Source organism: Rhinolophus sinicus, linkage group LG01 (genome assembly GCF_036562045.2).
Source record: "Rhinolophus sinicus isolate RSC01 linkage group LG01, ASM3656204v1, whole genome shotgun sequence".
Lineage (NCBI taxonomy): Eukaryota > Metazoa > Chordata > Mammalia > Chiroptera > Rhinolophidae > Rhinolophus > Rhinolophus sinicus.
In genome coordinates this window covers 38,636,497-38,651,944 of record NC_133751.1, presented here as the reverse complement: position 1 = coordinate 38,651,944, position 15,448 = coordinate 38,636,497, and the positions used below count along the sequence as shown (strand labels likewise).

General features: G+C 41.3%; 1 protein-coding gene across 2 annotated transcripts in view; it reads right to left on the bottom strand.

The window, feature by feature from the left end:
- The window catches only part of FNDC3B (fibronectin type III domain containing 3B), a 320,442-nt gene that overhangs the window by 93,216 nt on the left and 211,778 nt on the right, over nt 1-15,448 (bottom strand). For both annotated transcript variants that reach the window (XM_019735100.2, XM_019735095.2), the window contains exon 7: nt 3,359-3,417. In XM_019735100.2, coding sequence (XP_019590659.2) covers nt 3,359-3,417 — 59 coding nt within the window. The remainder of the gene's footprint in view (nt 1-3,358; nt 3,418-15,448) is intronic.

The following is a 15,448-nucleotide window of genomic DNA, read 5'->3' as shown; positions in this document are numbered from 1 at the left end:
ACCTAGCACCACCATCAGAGCAGATGAAACCACATTAGGTTGGAGGTGGCTAGTACTAATAGAGGTTAATTCCTATACCACTTAGAATAATATCAAGCTTATTTCTCTGATATAGTGGCAGCTGCATGAGTACAGACCCGAAGGCACCTAATTTTTATAGAGTCCCAGAACAAATACCTAGTATATTTGATCCTGTTTACTCAGTGACTACGTACTTAGATCCTTATAGTTATCTAGGTTTCTGAAAAGTAAATGAATTGCTTAATTCTGGGTGCCCAAAGTTCTAAAAAGATGACTGAAATCCATGAGTCCTCAATATTGTTTCTTCACCTAAAACACATCCACTGTAAAATCTCAAAGAAAAACATATGCGTTTTATTTAGAGGTGTTACCAGATGTGGCTGAAAGAAAAAAAAAAAAAGGGAAGAACAATAATCCTTTATACAATTGTGTGAACTTTCTGCAGCTCTTCTTTCCCTGTAAGGTGGCTGGACAACACTCGTTCTCATTTCAGAATGCAGCAGGGAGTTTCCCTTGTGCCTTATGGTACATTATAAGCTACAGAGAGACTCCATTCCAAGTACTCAATATATAGTACATAAGTTACCTGTCGGTCCCATGTGGTATTTATTGTCCTACCTTTCAAAGATGAGGATACCAAGGTTCTGGAAGGTTATGCAACTTAGGTCACAGAGACCGTTAATGGCCACTCTGGGTCCCAAGCCAGGGAACCAGATTGCAAAGCCTGGGCCCTCCCCTCGGGCTGCTGCCCTGCACTCTGGCACCTGGCTGTCTCCACATTCCACCAACCTGGCTGAGCCGCAGCTGCCGCTGGCCAGCCTTTGGGCACTTTTCTCACCTGCCAGAAGCCAGTTGCAGCCACTGCAGTCTGCCACACACGTATTTAGCAAATATTTGTTAAGGGTTCATGATGTGCCAAGGACAGTACTAGGTGTGAGGGGCACAAAGATAAACAAGACACAATCATGAACAAGTACTTCAGACAGAGAAAGGTGAGGAAAGTAAGGAAGAGGAAGGAAGGAACGAAGGGAGAAAAAACTAACTGGACCAGGAAGGATGAGTGGACTGTCACCATGCCGAGAAGATTTATGTGGGGAGCAGGGGACAGTTTGGTGGGCAGAATAAGGACCACCCACCCCCACCCCCGCAAGGTGTCCACATCCTATCCCTGTAACCTGTGCATATATTACCCTGCAAGGTAAAAGGGACTCTGCAGGTGTGACTAAGTTAAGGATCTTAACTTAGTGGAGCAGAGAGTAACCTGGAGCCCCTTGGCAGGCCCCATGTAGTAACAAGGGTCTTTATAAGTGAAAGAGACGGGCAGGAGAGCCAAAGAAGGAGACATGAGGAGGAAAGGGACCACGAGCCAAGGAAGGCAGGCAGCCTTTACAAAATACTGGCAAAGGCCAGGAATCAGGCTCACCCCCAAGCCTCCAGGAAGCCTTGATTTTAGCCGAGCGAGACAGACCTATTTGGGACTTTCTGACCTCCTAGACGACAATTTTGCCACATTTCACCTAACATCACCCCTGTTTATTCTGGTCTGAAAATTATAAAGAATAAGTGCTTAATAAATGCTGGATCAAGGAAAGGACCAATGCATTTCAACATTGCTTTTATCTTGCTAGAGCCACAAGATCCTCAGAAACATACTGGAGTAAAGAAATGACTAGGAATAACTCAAGACAAATGTGTGTGTGTGTGTGTGTGTGTGTGTGTGTGTTGTGACTACATCTGGGACAGTCAGCTAACCTGTTCCTCTGCCTTCTCTCTCTGATTATGACCTCAGGGATTTTTGTTCTTTCTGCTGTACTGTAAATATAAGCATTTCCTATGATTCTGCCCTCGTCTTTTCTAACCTCACCCTATGCTGCCCCTGCCCAAAGCTACCATCCAATCCTACGACGTGAACTGTCATTCCCGTGCACTCGTCCCCATCCCCTCTCTCCACAGCAATGATCTACCAGACACTTGCAACTGCCCACTGTGTGTATCCTGGATGCCCCGATAGTAAAACAAACTCCTCATGTCTAAGAATCTCACCGAAGATACAAAAAGGACACAGACACGAACCTATTCTAGAGGAACTCACAGATTACTGGGAAAGACACAGAAACAAGTAAATGGAGCATGGTGTGTTAAATGCATGCAGAGCACCCTGAAGCTGGGGGGAGTACAAGTGGTACTAAGGACTGTGCAGAGTTTCCCACTTGATGGGCGGGGACAGCACATGGAACCATCTTAGAGGAATCAACTTCTGAAAGGACGCATCTAGGCCTGAAGGCTCAGTTACCATGACACCCGATTCCTAATAGGTTGTAACTAGAATGGCTCTAGTATCCACTCTCTCCTTGCCACACCTGATGCCACCACCCTAATTCTGATTCCCATAGCCTTTCTCCACCGTTACAGTAACAGATTCCTGACACGTGTCTCCCTGGGTCCATCCTCTTGCTGCAATGCATCTGCCAACTGTTTGATCATCTCGAAAGAACAGCTATGATTACCTAACTTCTTTGCTCAAAAACTCTCAATGGCAACCTGCTCCTTAGCAGATTAAGTACAGACTCCCCAACCCAACAACAACACCCCACTCCTTTACAAGTGCCTTATTGTGCCCCTCGACCAACACACCTCATGCTTTTAGGTTTTGTCAAACTCAACTATGTACCCTGAGGTATGTTTGGACTCTTCTGTTAAAAAGCCTCAGTATTTCAAACACATGAAGAATCAAGGTTTTCCAATTCAGCTAGAAAACACTCCAAAGAACTTGGCTCTCTAATCTCAGATGAAAGGCTGAATCAACATTTCGAATTTTTTCACTTGAATTTCAAAGCACCTGGCAAAATGAAGCTTAAAAACCTGGTAATACCACCACTCCAACCAATTTTTTTTCTCGCCACTACACTCAATATTTTGGACTTATTTTTTCTCAGCTAATATTTAAGTATGTTTTTTCCTTTGAAATTTACATGGAAAAAATACTTGGAATTATTGAGGTTTTCAAAAAATATTACTACATTTACACAGGTAAAAGAAAGCCATTCTGTAGACCTTGGCGGAGGGGTGGGGGGGGGTCTGTATCCTTGGAAGTTGTGAAGAATACGTAATTGCATTCAGAATATCTAAATACAGAGGACATTTCAGAGGATTATGACTAAACAGAAGACTATTGTTCTATATTTTCATGCTCCATTAATAGCAATACTATTTCACAGTTTATGAATAATCTGCAAAGGGAAGGGGCCCTTTTGCTTACCTACTATGTAGTGAAAGAAAAGCACACTTGAAATACTTAAGAAAGTGTCATTTATGTGGAGAAATCCAGAAGACATACCTGTGGTTTCTCTATTCCCGAAAGAATGTCTTGCACCCTCTTTATTTCCAACTCATACTCTGCATGGAAAAAATGGGGGTGGGGGGAGAGAGAAGAAAAACAGTTAATACCATTAGAAGCCAATGAGGTTGTCAAGTTTCTTTCCCAAGAACTGTTCACAAGGGCCGTCATTCAGTCACTTACTTGCCTGCTACCATGAACTTCTGGTACCACAAACACGAGGATGAAAATCAGGAAAGAGATTCTTTGGGGCAGGGATTTCACCGTGATTGCGCTAAGTTGCCACTTTATTGATTTACACAGTCACAAAGTCGTCCAGGTGAACCCTGAGTGCCACCTAACAATTCACTCAGACCAGGGAACAGCAGGCCCTAAGGAGGAGATGGGGAGACCCGTGCAGCTAGAAGCTGAGAGCCATGAGAGATGAGGGTGAAGAGACAGGGGTTCGGTTCATGCAGGGCTGTGAAGTCAGGCTTTTGAGAGCCACGTTTATCCTCAGTTCTACGCACAAGCACTGGAGTGTTTAAGTGGAGGGACTGACACAATCTCATTTTGAATTTAAAAAGACCTGCATGGCTTCTGCATGAAGAATGGACATAGGAAGGAAGTGCAAAAGCAAAAAGAGCACTCAGAACACTACTGCAGTGGTGCAGATGAAGCGTAGAGCTGGCCAGGGCTAGGAATGGTAGTCACCGTGGTGAGAAGAGGACTGGCACAGGTGCTGGAGCGCCGCACAGGACAGGCATGGGTGGGGCAATAAGGACCAAGGATCAAGGCCCAGCCTTAGTTTGGGGCTTGATCAACTGCATAGATGATGGTGTCTTTTAATAAGATGGGGAAATGGGCAGGTTCGGGGGTGGGGCAAGATTTGTTGTAGACATGACACGTGCTTGGAGTAGGGAGGATGGGGTGGGAAGTGTGGCTAAAAAAAAAAAAAGATAAATGACAGAACGTAAATTTAGGCATCTGTTCTGTTAGAAGAAACGTGTGACTATCACAACCTGCTTGATGGAATCTAATTTTCAGTTTACCGATTTAACTGTTAAACCTAGTTTATGAGCTAAATGCGAGAGATAATGTGATTATCGAGACATATGTCCTTGCCCTCAAGGTAGCTCATGTCTAGTGGGAGGAAAAGGAAAGCAAACGTGCAGTGACAATGTCGGTGCTGCAACGCAAAAGACAGGAGTCTGTACGCTCCCCAGGCCGCCATCTAGCTGAGCTCTGTGGACAGACAGGCATTTGGAGGTGAAGGGGAAAGCGGAACTTGGCAGTGAGAGGTCTTACACGCAGCTCTTCACAGGGCTGATCATTCTCATTGCTCAGGTCTAATCTTAGCCACCTTTTCAAAGAATCCCACCTCCACCCCCACCCTGTGAACCAGCCTCACTCCAGTCATTCTCACATCCTACTTATTTCCTATCAGTTATCAAAATCTGAAAGTTAATTCTCTTATCTATTGGTTCCCTTGTTTATTACTTGTCTTTCCTACTCAAATGCAAGCTTCAGGGAAGGCTGAGTTACTACAGGTCTGGAGTAGGCACATTTTTCTGTAAATCACCAGAGGAAGTATTTTATTTAATTATTTTTATCAAAGTCGAGTTGACGTTTTAATTTCAGATACATAGTAGAGTGATTCCACATTTATATACTTTACGAAGTATCACCACGATAAGTCTACTACCCATCTCTGCTACTGCACAAAGTTATTATATCATTAACTGCATTCCCGGTGCTGTGTGTTACATCCCCGTGACTTATTTATTTTATCACTTGAAGTCTGTACCTCTTAATCCCCTTCACCTTTTCCGCCTAGATAGTAAATATTGTAAACTTTGCAGGCTAAAAGTCTTTGTTTTTATAGCCATTTACAAATGTAACAACCATCTTCGCTTGTGGAGCATCCAGGGACAGGCCGCAGAGCGGGCTGCGGCTACTGAGCGCTACTTACTGTGGGACGCGCTCACCGCTCAGCCCAGCGTACCCAGCACAGTTCCTACATTATCAGAGCGCAACAGATACTGGTTGTCTAAATAAATAAACCAAGTCCATATACCTTAAACTTTAAGAAGATCAGTTTTGCATTTTCCCCCATTACATTGTTTAGTAGAACATGTTTACCTTTATTTTGATGAGGTAAAGAAATAAGCTGGTGGCAACATCACATTTTTTTTAAATAACAACTAAAAAAATCATTTACATTTAAAAGATCAAATGCCACATACTCATTTATAATCGTATTTATGTCAAGATATAGATAATGGGTTATACCCAAAAGTCAAAAGTGTGCATACCCTTACATTTTTGAGAAGCTCCTACTAAGAAAACCATAAATACTGTGTGTATATCTCAGAAGTTAATTGTCAGTAAAAACAAGCAAACAAACAAACAAAAAGAAAACCATAAGTTGCAATAAATGAACTGGCTCAGTTATTAAAGACAAAACTTCCTCAATTACCCATTTCCAGAATATGAAAGAGCCTCCAGCTTCACACACACACACACAGCTAGATACATTCAAACAGCTGGAGGAGGTCACTGTTTCCTTCTGCCATGATGGATACACTGCAAATGCCTTAGAAGGACAAGAAGCCAGACTTTGTCTTTGACATAATAAAGGTTTGGACTAGGTTTAGATCACCACCAACTTAACAAAGACAGAAGGGAAAAATTAAAGAGCTCTGCAAAGGAAGAATGCTCAGGATATGTACGAGAGAGAGGGCATGAAAGGAGGGGAAAAAAATCAGAGACGCCTTCCCCTAGCCAGCTTTCAAACACAGATGACCGAAGAAATGGCTATGCATTTGACATAAAAAATGGAAAAAAAATAGGAAAGAAGATTGGATTAGGAGGGGGAAAAAAAATCTGTTTAAAACTGAAAACAATGGGTTACAGGTAAGAGCCAGAAATACAAGTGAAAGGTCCTGACTGAGATAAGAACTTCCAAAGAGGTCATGACCGTCCTTGTCTGTCTGTCTTACTGTAACAATGACACTTTCTGAGCACCTAGGTATGTGCACCTAGGCAGTTAATGCTCCATCACCTTGCTAATCTTTTGCCACTTCCCTTGCAAGATGGACATTCTCTGCTCCATTTTCCGGCAGGAGGCAAGACTGAAGTCTATTGTGCACATCACAGTTACCCTCTCGGGTACTGAGCACAACATCTGCTGTTGTCTTTGTTGAGAGGAAGGAAACAAATAAGGAAACTGAGGCTCAGAAAGCAGATGTGTTTTCCCCAGGACCACACGCCTAGTACATGGTCCCAAAGCAAGTGGGACCGTTGACGGCATCATGAAAAACGAGGCGAGACCTGGGAGTCGCAAGGGAGAGAATGTGGAGACAGAAGAGCAGAGGGTGGGGACCCGTGGGCTCTTTGATGGAGGTGGATGGGAGAAAGTGAAGGCAGCAGCACAGACCCTCTCAGTCCCATGACAAGGTTTGTGTTGTTGGCTTTTTTCCCTAAACTCTGAAAAAGCTGTCAAATTAATGCAGCAAGGGCCATTGGATCTGGGGAAATGGAATGTAAGAAAAGGAAGAATAAGAAAATTGGGTCACAAGTGGAGCCAAACAAAGGATTCTGAGACATCAAAGGTAAAAAGGGCAGGGGGTGGGGAGAGAAAGGTAGTACCAGGACAATCACTACCCTAATTCTCTCAGGAGAAATGCCGTAGCAAAGCCAGACTGGATTCATTTTCTTCTTGCAAGGTTCAAAATTGTGAATATGGAAAGAGAAGAGAAAAATGTATTCACATCACATTTATTCATCAATGCTTTTCCATGTGTGCTGCCACAGACTAAGAGAAAAAAATGTAAATAAATGCCAGGCACACGAATTGCACACACAAGAGTGAAAATAAAATCTGTTTGAGCTAAAGTGACTTACCACACATAAAGTAAACTCTGGTATGAAAGCTAACAGTCTGGTATGAAAATGCCAAATTTCACAAGTCTGCTACCTAAATAACTAAGTTAACTCACACATTGGCCCACCTCTCCTCACACAAGATTTCATTGCCTCAGAGTAGTATATGAATTATGAGCACGCTTTTCATAAACCAGCTTTGGAGCCCTACTATACAGAGGATTTTCTACTTGCTCACATAGTTTTTTATTCTTTGTCTCTCTCATCCTCATATACACACATACCATATTGTGAGAGAGGAGAAAAATAATAGCTAATCCCCTCACAAAAATTAACAAAACAAAAAAGAACAGTTCGGATAATTTGCCTTCTGGATAGCTCTTACATCAAGTTAAAAAGGAAACTCTTTGTTTTTGTTTCCCTTCCCTTTAAGAAATTGGTGGGTGACAACTGAATAAGAGATTGTCCTAGAAAAGGCAGAAATGCAAGGTTCAGGTGCAAGGTTGTAGGGCAGGGTTCTCTTCCTTCATTATCAGGCCTGCCTTCTCCCCTCTGGACTGCAGCACGTAAATTAATCCAGAGGTAAATCTTACAGGCCAACTGTGTATTTTCTTCATGGACTGAAGCTGCCATAAGGTAAGCACACAGATTAAAACTGTTTTTCCACCTTCTTCAATTTTGTTTGCGCCCACCACTGAAGTGGATGGACGTGACAACCCACCTTTTATATTGCTATCTTCTTATTAATAACATTTAAAGCCTCCCCCCACCCCCGGCCCCCAGGGAAGATTGTGCTGATCAGTAAAAAGGGATTACAGCGCACTCTCTGGACAGTGCTCCAGAGAAGGGCATTTTGTTTTGCAGAGAGAAGCACATTTGGGGATAGGTAATTTCTTGAAAAGGAGTTAAGGAAGCCTCTAGTTTCAACATGCCCCAGTGGGCTGAGAACCACCCTATTTGGAAATGCTAAAAATGGGGAACAGGTTATTCAGCTCAGGGACTTATGCCTTTCTTTCCCCTAAAAGCAAATCCCCTCCTAAAAACTCAAGCATTTTTAGCAAAGGAAAGGTTAAAATAAAAGTACACAAGCAAATACATTTTTTTGTTAAAAACAAAACAAAACAAAACAAAAAACCATACCCATAGAGGGAATACGTGTCATGTGGAATTTAAACTTTCCACAAATAATGGTTTTGATGTTTGCTCCAAAAAGAACCGTTACGTTCAGACTGTTTGAATAACTGTAAGACCTAAACTAATTAGAGTATCCCCCTTTATAAACACAGTTTACTTCTTTGGTTTGTTTCACATTTTTGCCTTCTTAGAAAAGAAATACAGCTAGATACTGAGCTGCTAGATATAGACTGTATTTACGGCTGTAACAGCCCCTTCATTCCAGTGGGATGACATCAGCATTATTTCTCTGTAAACCTTCTATCCAGTTCTCATCCACAGGGCTCATTTACAGATATGCCCGGCATCACATAATATGCTTCCTCAGATTTGCCAAGGAGCTGACTTAGCTAATCTCTTTAACAAATCATGTATAATAAAGTAGGGGCGAGCAGCATATGCACCTCTGGTCATGCCCATTCTGGGGATAAGAGGATTAAAATCAATAGCACACACTCAATAAAAAAATGAAATGGACAGAAAGAAATACTTTGGGATAAAAAGAAAAATATGACTCAATAATAAACTAGAGAGCTAGTCAGTGCCTACAAATGCTGATAAGCATGAACAGGGATGAAGGGAGACAGCTTAAGATTGCTTGCGGAATTGCTCTTCCAATCAAAACAGTAAATCAGCTGTCTTCGAGTATTAGGTATGCTGGGGAAAAAAGAGGAATGAATAAATACATACAAAAGTAGCATTAATTACCTAAGAACCTCCATTTAGTGATTATGATCCACAGGTGATGATGTTAAAGGTATGAAATATTAAAAATGTACAAAATCACAAGGAATAAATGTGCAAAATAGAAGAGCAACGCAGTTATTCCCAAAGATACATACTGCAAAAACATCTTCAGAGGTGAATCGTCCTGACGTTAAAAACGCAAAGACAAACACCTCTAGCCACTGAGCTTGTGGTCCATTTAGCTCGTGGTAAGAGGTCACTCTATTAGAAATTCTGTAAACCAGCCAAGGGAATACCAGACTCTCAACACTAACAAGAAAGCAGCAGGCAGGTGAACATATGTTGTGGGAAGCTGCCTTCCAGTCTAGGAAAATATTTTCAAGAGCAGCTTGGATTCCAAACAAATTCTGGAAGCTTAAAGAAAAAAGAGGAGAGATGAATTCCTTTTGCAGGTGGAGTGCAGGGCTGGACAGGAGGGATGGCCAGAGAATGTAAATGGCATAAGGGGGCCTGATTTCCTCTGAGCTTTTGTTGCTATTTCTGGAATTCAGTAGAAAGAATGCTCTTCTTTCCTGACCCAAGATTTGAGCAAAGTCCTACCAGGAACTTGACATTCATCCACCCACAGGCAAAATGGGTCCCTTTAGGCAGAAGCTATATAACACTTTAGGTTATAAGAGGGACAAAACAGCAGTGCTAGGTCTGGATTCGTAAGGGAAAGCGCCAGATATGACACCCTTGTTTACTTCCAGGTCAACTCCGAGTTTCTCTCCCAGCCACCTTCTGTGATGCCAACTAAACTAGATCCTACCTGAAATACTAGGAGATTCTCTATTCATTTCCGTCAAATTCCCTAAGAAAAATACTTATGTTTACTTCACAAGACAGAAATCATATATATGCATGAAACTGGACAAAAGCAGCTAGTACTTTTAAGAACATCAAATTAAACAGGGATGAAAAACCCACAAAAATGGATAAAGTATTAGGTAGATATGCTTGCCTGGCAAGCTTGACTCTAGCACCAGTCTTTCCTTTCCTGCCCTCTGCACGTTTGAACCACTTTACTGGCTAGCTGAGCCCTAACCTGTGCCAGATATAGCTCTTTTATTTTGGGGGAAGGCTCAACTCCATGATTATGCTGCAAAAGCTGGTACCCTCCCTGGGTGTGTAACAGGAAGGCAATCGTTTTAAACACAGGATAGAACGACTTACAAAGGTAATTCAAGTTTATACATTTCTTTCTGCACTGGCATCTATAAACATTTCCACAAAATGTTTTTTCATTAAGACTTGGCATGTCACAACGAAAACTTTTCAAGTAGCACAGTCAACACTTTTGCAAGACTGTGTCAACTGACAGGCAGAATCTAGAGAGTACAATTTTGTAACACATGAAGTCTGAAAGACAATTTTAATATTTATACCACCTAGACAGCAAGGTTTGAATAGTTTTTACACCCACACTTTCTTAAGCGATAGCTCATATGACTAAATTACATGCACTTGGGGATGATTATCGCCAAATAATCTAAGCCTATGGCCAAAGAACCCAGTGAAACTCATCAGCTGATACGGGGATCAAATCCAGAGCTCACTTTATGTGGTCCAAGTAACTCACCTCCTGGCACATGGAAAAGTCATTACTATCCATGATCCAACCTTCCTCTCCCAGGAAATCTGCAAAGGTCAATGTGAGTAAAGACTCAAATGCATATGGCCGACAGGCAGGTAATGTCAATGAGTGAAAGAAGGTGGGCATATCAGGCAAAAGGGAAGGGTAAGGACTGTGGAAAACTGAAAAAGCCCTCACCCTATCTAAAGAGAACAGCTGCTATGTGTTCAATCCATTATTGATAGGCAGGATCATGGATCGAAGGTTGACAGGTATTGCTATTTTTCCAGAGAATTTGGAAATGAAAATTTTTTTGGAATTTCCTGATTTGTAATTATTTTTATACCTATAGAAAAGTGAAGTAGTACCATGAACACCCATATGCCATTCTCCTGGAATGACCTATGGTTAATGTTTTTCTATACTTGCACGCTTGCATTTTCTCTCTATATATAAACACACACACCTTTTTTTCAGAACCATTTGAAAGGAAATTGTTGATCTTATGACACTTCACCCCAAAACGACAGCACGCCTTTTCCTAAGAATAAGGGCCTTCTTGTTCATAAGAACCACAAGAACATCACAACCGAGAGATTTAACACTGACAGAATAACATCTAATCTCCATGCCATATTCAAATTTCCCCATATTCCAATAACGCCTTTGCTTTTTCCCCCAATCCAGGAGCCAAGTAAGGAACACATGTTGCATTAGTTGTCAGGTTTCATTAGTCTCCTTTAATCTAGAACAGGAATCTCCTATATTTTTTGTCTTCCTAAGGTTGCTATTTTTGAAGAGTCTGGACCAGTTTTCTCACAGCATATACCGCTCTCTGGAGTGTGGGGCTATTTCCTCATCATTAAATTCAGGCTGCACATTTTTGGCAAGGATTCTCTCCGGCCGTACTTCCCATTCCGTGACACGAGGACGCACGTGGGGCCAGTTTGAACCTTTCGGTGCTGCTTAGCTCTTAAGACCGCTGGTTACAGGTTTCTGTAACATCTTCTCTGTTGTCAAAGCATCTTCTCTCCCTTTCGCCGCACGGCAATAGTAAACAGTGATGATCTCTGCCAGAAATACTGTTAGAGTAGTGGTTGCCAGGTGATGATGTTCCTAATTCTATCATTCCTTCTGTGTTAATCAGTTCCTTTTCCCACTTTATTAACTCATGGATTTTCATTTTTAAGTTCAATAAAATCTGTAATACTCCAGTCCATCATTCTCGGGGATGCTAACATAGTCCCAAATGTAGCCATTGAGAAGCCCTTTCAGTTGTTTTCTGTGCCCCTTTGTCCACTTCCTTGAGACTTCTATTTTAAACACCCGTGAAATATTCTGGTTTAAGATAACTTGGCCAACAGCGAGAAGATGTGCAGCCCACGGGTGAGAGATTTTAGCGACCTACAGTAGAATTTATCCAAAATTTTTGGACTTGTCAAAGCCACAATTACCCAAGGATTTTCTTATTTAAGTATGACTAGAAGAGAACAAACATCTAAATATTTCTGGTTTCTATGTCTTTTAGAAATTAAAAATTAAAACAAAGCAAACCAATAACCCGAGAGCCATCTTAAATGACATTTTAAAACATAGCAAACCTGAACTCTAGAAACTTAAACATGAACTGTGGTAAACTTTAAGTAGAAAAACATAAAACACATTTGGCTCTTCTTGGATTGTGTAATTTCTGCTCATAATTTAATCTGGCCATGTTTCATTTCTTATTTTTCCTAATCAACATTTCTCTTTTAAAAAACAACAAACAGATAATCAAAAGAGACAGCACCATCTGCTGCTCCAATCCAGAAAAGAAAATGGACTGTATGCTAAATGCATCAAACTGAGAAATAAACTAAAATGAAAAGTTAGATTGGGCCACCGAGCAGGAAGTGTTTACATGGGGAGGCTATCTATAAGAGATTTTTCTCCAGAATTGGGACCACTCTCTGAGGACCAGAGCCCTCTACTCTCTTAAAGTTTTTTCATTTTATTCTCCTAAATATCTGTGGTAGAACAGACATCCCACAAAGCCAGAGTCAAAGTGAAAGAAGTCATGAGCTGTTTTCAAGCAAGCTACTCTATGTCACAGTCATATGCACTGATCTTGCTGTCTCATTCAAAGTCTCTTATAAAACTAAATTATTTGGAATTTAAATTATTCAGTTTTCTGCATAAAATAAAGGACTCTTTTGAGTCATGTAGTTGGTATCTCTGTTGTCCAAATGGGCTGCCAGTGTTGTTCAAAATATGACAGTCATAGGCCTTAAGTCTTTGCGTGTGTATTTTAAAAAATGCAGTTACCAGCTCTATACCTTACCAGCCACCTTTCAAAGTCTGCAGATGACAAATCAGTCTCACCTGGTCTCCATCTCCTAACAGCTGAGACATACATACAACCACGGGGCTAGGGGGAGCTCATCACAGGGCAAGAACAGGAGGATGAGCAAAAGCAGCCATTTAGATCATGAACCAAACTGGACAAGAAATAAAAATGCACAAGAGAAAGTATAAAAGATGGCAAAGGGAAAAACAGAAGAGATGAGCCCCCTGCCAAGGGAGGAATGAATGGCAGATAAAGAGATTCAAAATATGGCTCTCAGCAGTTACATTAAATTGACAACTTCTCATCTAGGTAACTGACTCTTAAAACAATCTCTTAGAGATTATAACGGTAACATTTATATTATGAAAGTAAAATGTAAAAGCATAATCTGTGACAACAAACCTGAAGTGACCCAAAGGTGGAAGAACTATACAAACGGTACATACAAGTCTCTCCCCGTCCTGGTCTGGCTGACTCTTCTCACCCGTCATGCCTCTAATGGGAGACGGAGTCTTCCAGGCCGGGTTGCCTCTATCCCCCACCTGAAATGGTGCTCTTTGTAGGATCTCCCCTAATAGCCCATCCTCTTCTTCATATGTAAGTGTTTATCCCACTGCATCTTCCTGTTCACATCCTCCACCTCTCCCCAAATGCTCCAGGTCGGCTTCAGGAGAACAGAAATCGTGTTTGTGCTGAGGGTCTTTGACTTCCCAGTGCCGAGCTCAATGCTTGGCACTGGAACATTTACTGGGTGAATGACGGAATCAATGCTCAGAGAAACACTACCCACAAATGTACACACTGTGCTTTCACGTTCTGAATATGACAAGAACACAATCGACCCCATGGTGGGGAGAGTTATAAGGGAAGACACCTTGATTGATCACAATATTATGTTTGAAACACATGATGATAAAACTGTGTTCAAAATCTATAGATCTATATTTTGCATAGAAAACCAGTATATACGTAAAATAAATAAATTCAGTAAGAATCCTAACTTTGGTGTGGATTAGAAATATTTCTACAGCCAAAGCTAACAGTCTGCCTTGCGAAAACTCAGTAAAGACATCACACTTGCTGTGATGATAAAAATGCAACTAGTAAGCACGTTACTAATTAAGCAATTGAGAATTCCTGATCTTACTCTGGATGGTATCCTGGAGAAAATGGAACATTTTACCTACTAGTGGTTACTTTTTAATGTGCCCCGTACTAATCTTATTTTAGAACATGAAATCAGAATGCACAAAGTTGTTTTTAGAGGCTAAAATGCCTTGCTTTTGTTTAGCCAAGTTACCGGTAGCTGTTTTCCAGCTTTTCTGTTCCACAATAGGTTTTTTGTGTGCACAAATCATGCATCTCTAAAGAACCATTTGAGATGACTCTATTATGCCTTTTTAGCAATTAATTACTCAGCCAAGTAGGAAAGTTTGACCTGCAATAGTATTTGCAAGTGTCCCTTTTTGCAATCCTAATTCATGCTTCCAATTGCCCTGACTACCCTTTCTCCTTTCCGCCGTGGAGGATGTGACCGTCTGGTTGCCTTTCTTCCCATAATTAACAGTCCTCCAACTGCAACCCCACTGAACGAAAAGGTCAGCATTTTCCATTGAAGAATCTCATTCTCTGCACCGCTCTCTATCCCAGGCCCACAAAGTCCTCCTTGGCTCCACAGCGGACGCAGTCTTTATGGCTCGCCACCTGTGTAGCCAGCAGGCTAGTAGCAGTTTGGTGCTCTGAGCGAAACACTGCCATTGGCCCAAACTTTAACTTCCAAGCAGGAGTCTGTTGACTCTTGAGCAAAAGATTCATACAGATTTCTTTGATCCTGCTGGCAATAAGCAGTTCAACTCACTCTTTCCTGCTGAAAGTTCCCCAATAAACTCCCAAACAATCCTCTACAAGGAACAGTTGAACAAAAAGATGCTCTAAGAGAGAGAAACCGGAATGGAGTGCATACAACAGTTCCATCTCATTCCTCCGCAGTAAAAGATGTTATCTTTTCACTTGCAGATTCACTATAAGGAATGAAAACAGGTGAATTTTAGGTTTTAAAGAAGGTATAATTTTTTTTATTAATGTGTCCATTATGACACAATTTTATTGAAATATTTTGAACACCCAAAGCAATTCAAAGAATTATAAACTATAAGAATATCATTTATAATTAGATAGCCTCTAAAAATCCATGTATTGAAGCCCTAACCCCCAGCACCTCAGAATGTGACTGTCTTTCATAAGGTCTTTTCAGAGGTAATTAAGTTAAAATGAGGTCATCAGGGTGGGACCTAGCCCAATATGACTAATTTATTTTTTAAAAGGATGAAATTTGGACACAGACACATACAGAGGGAAGATGATGTGATGACAGAGGGAAAAGACAGCCATTTACATACAGGTCAAGGAGAGAGACCTGGAATGG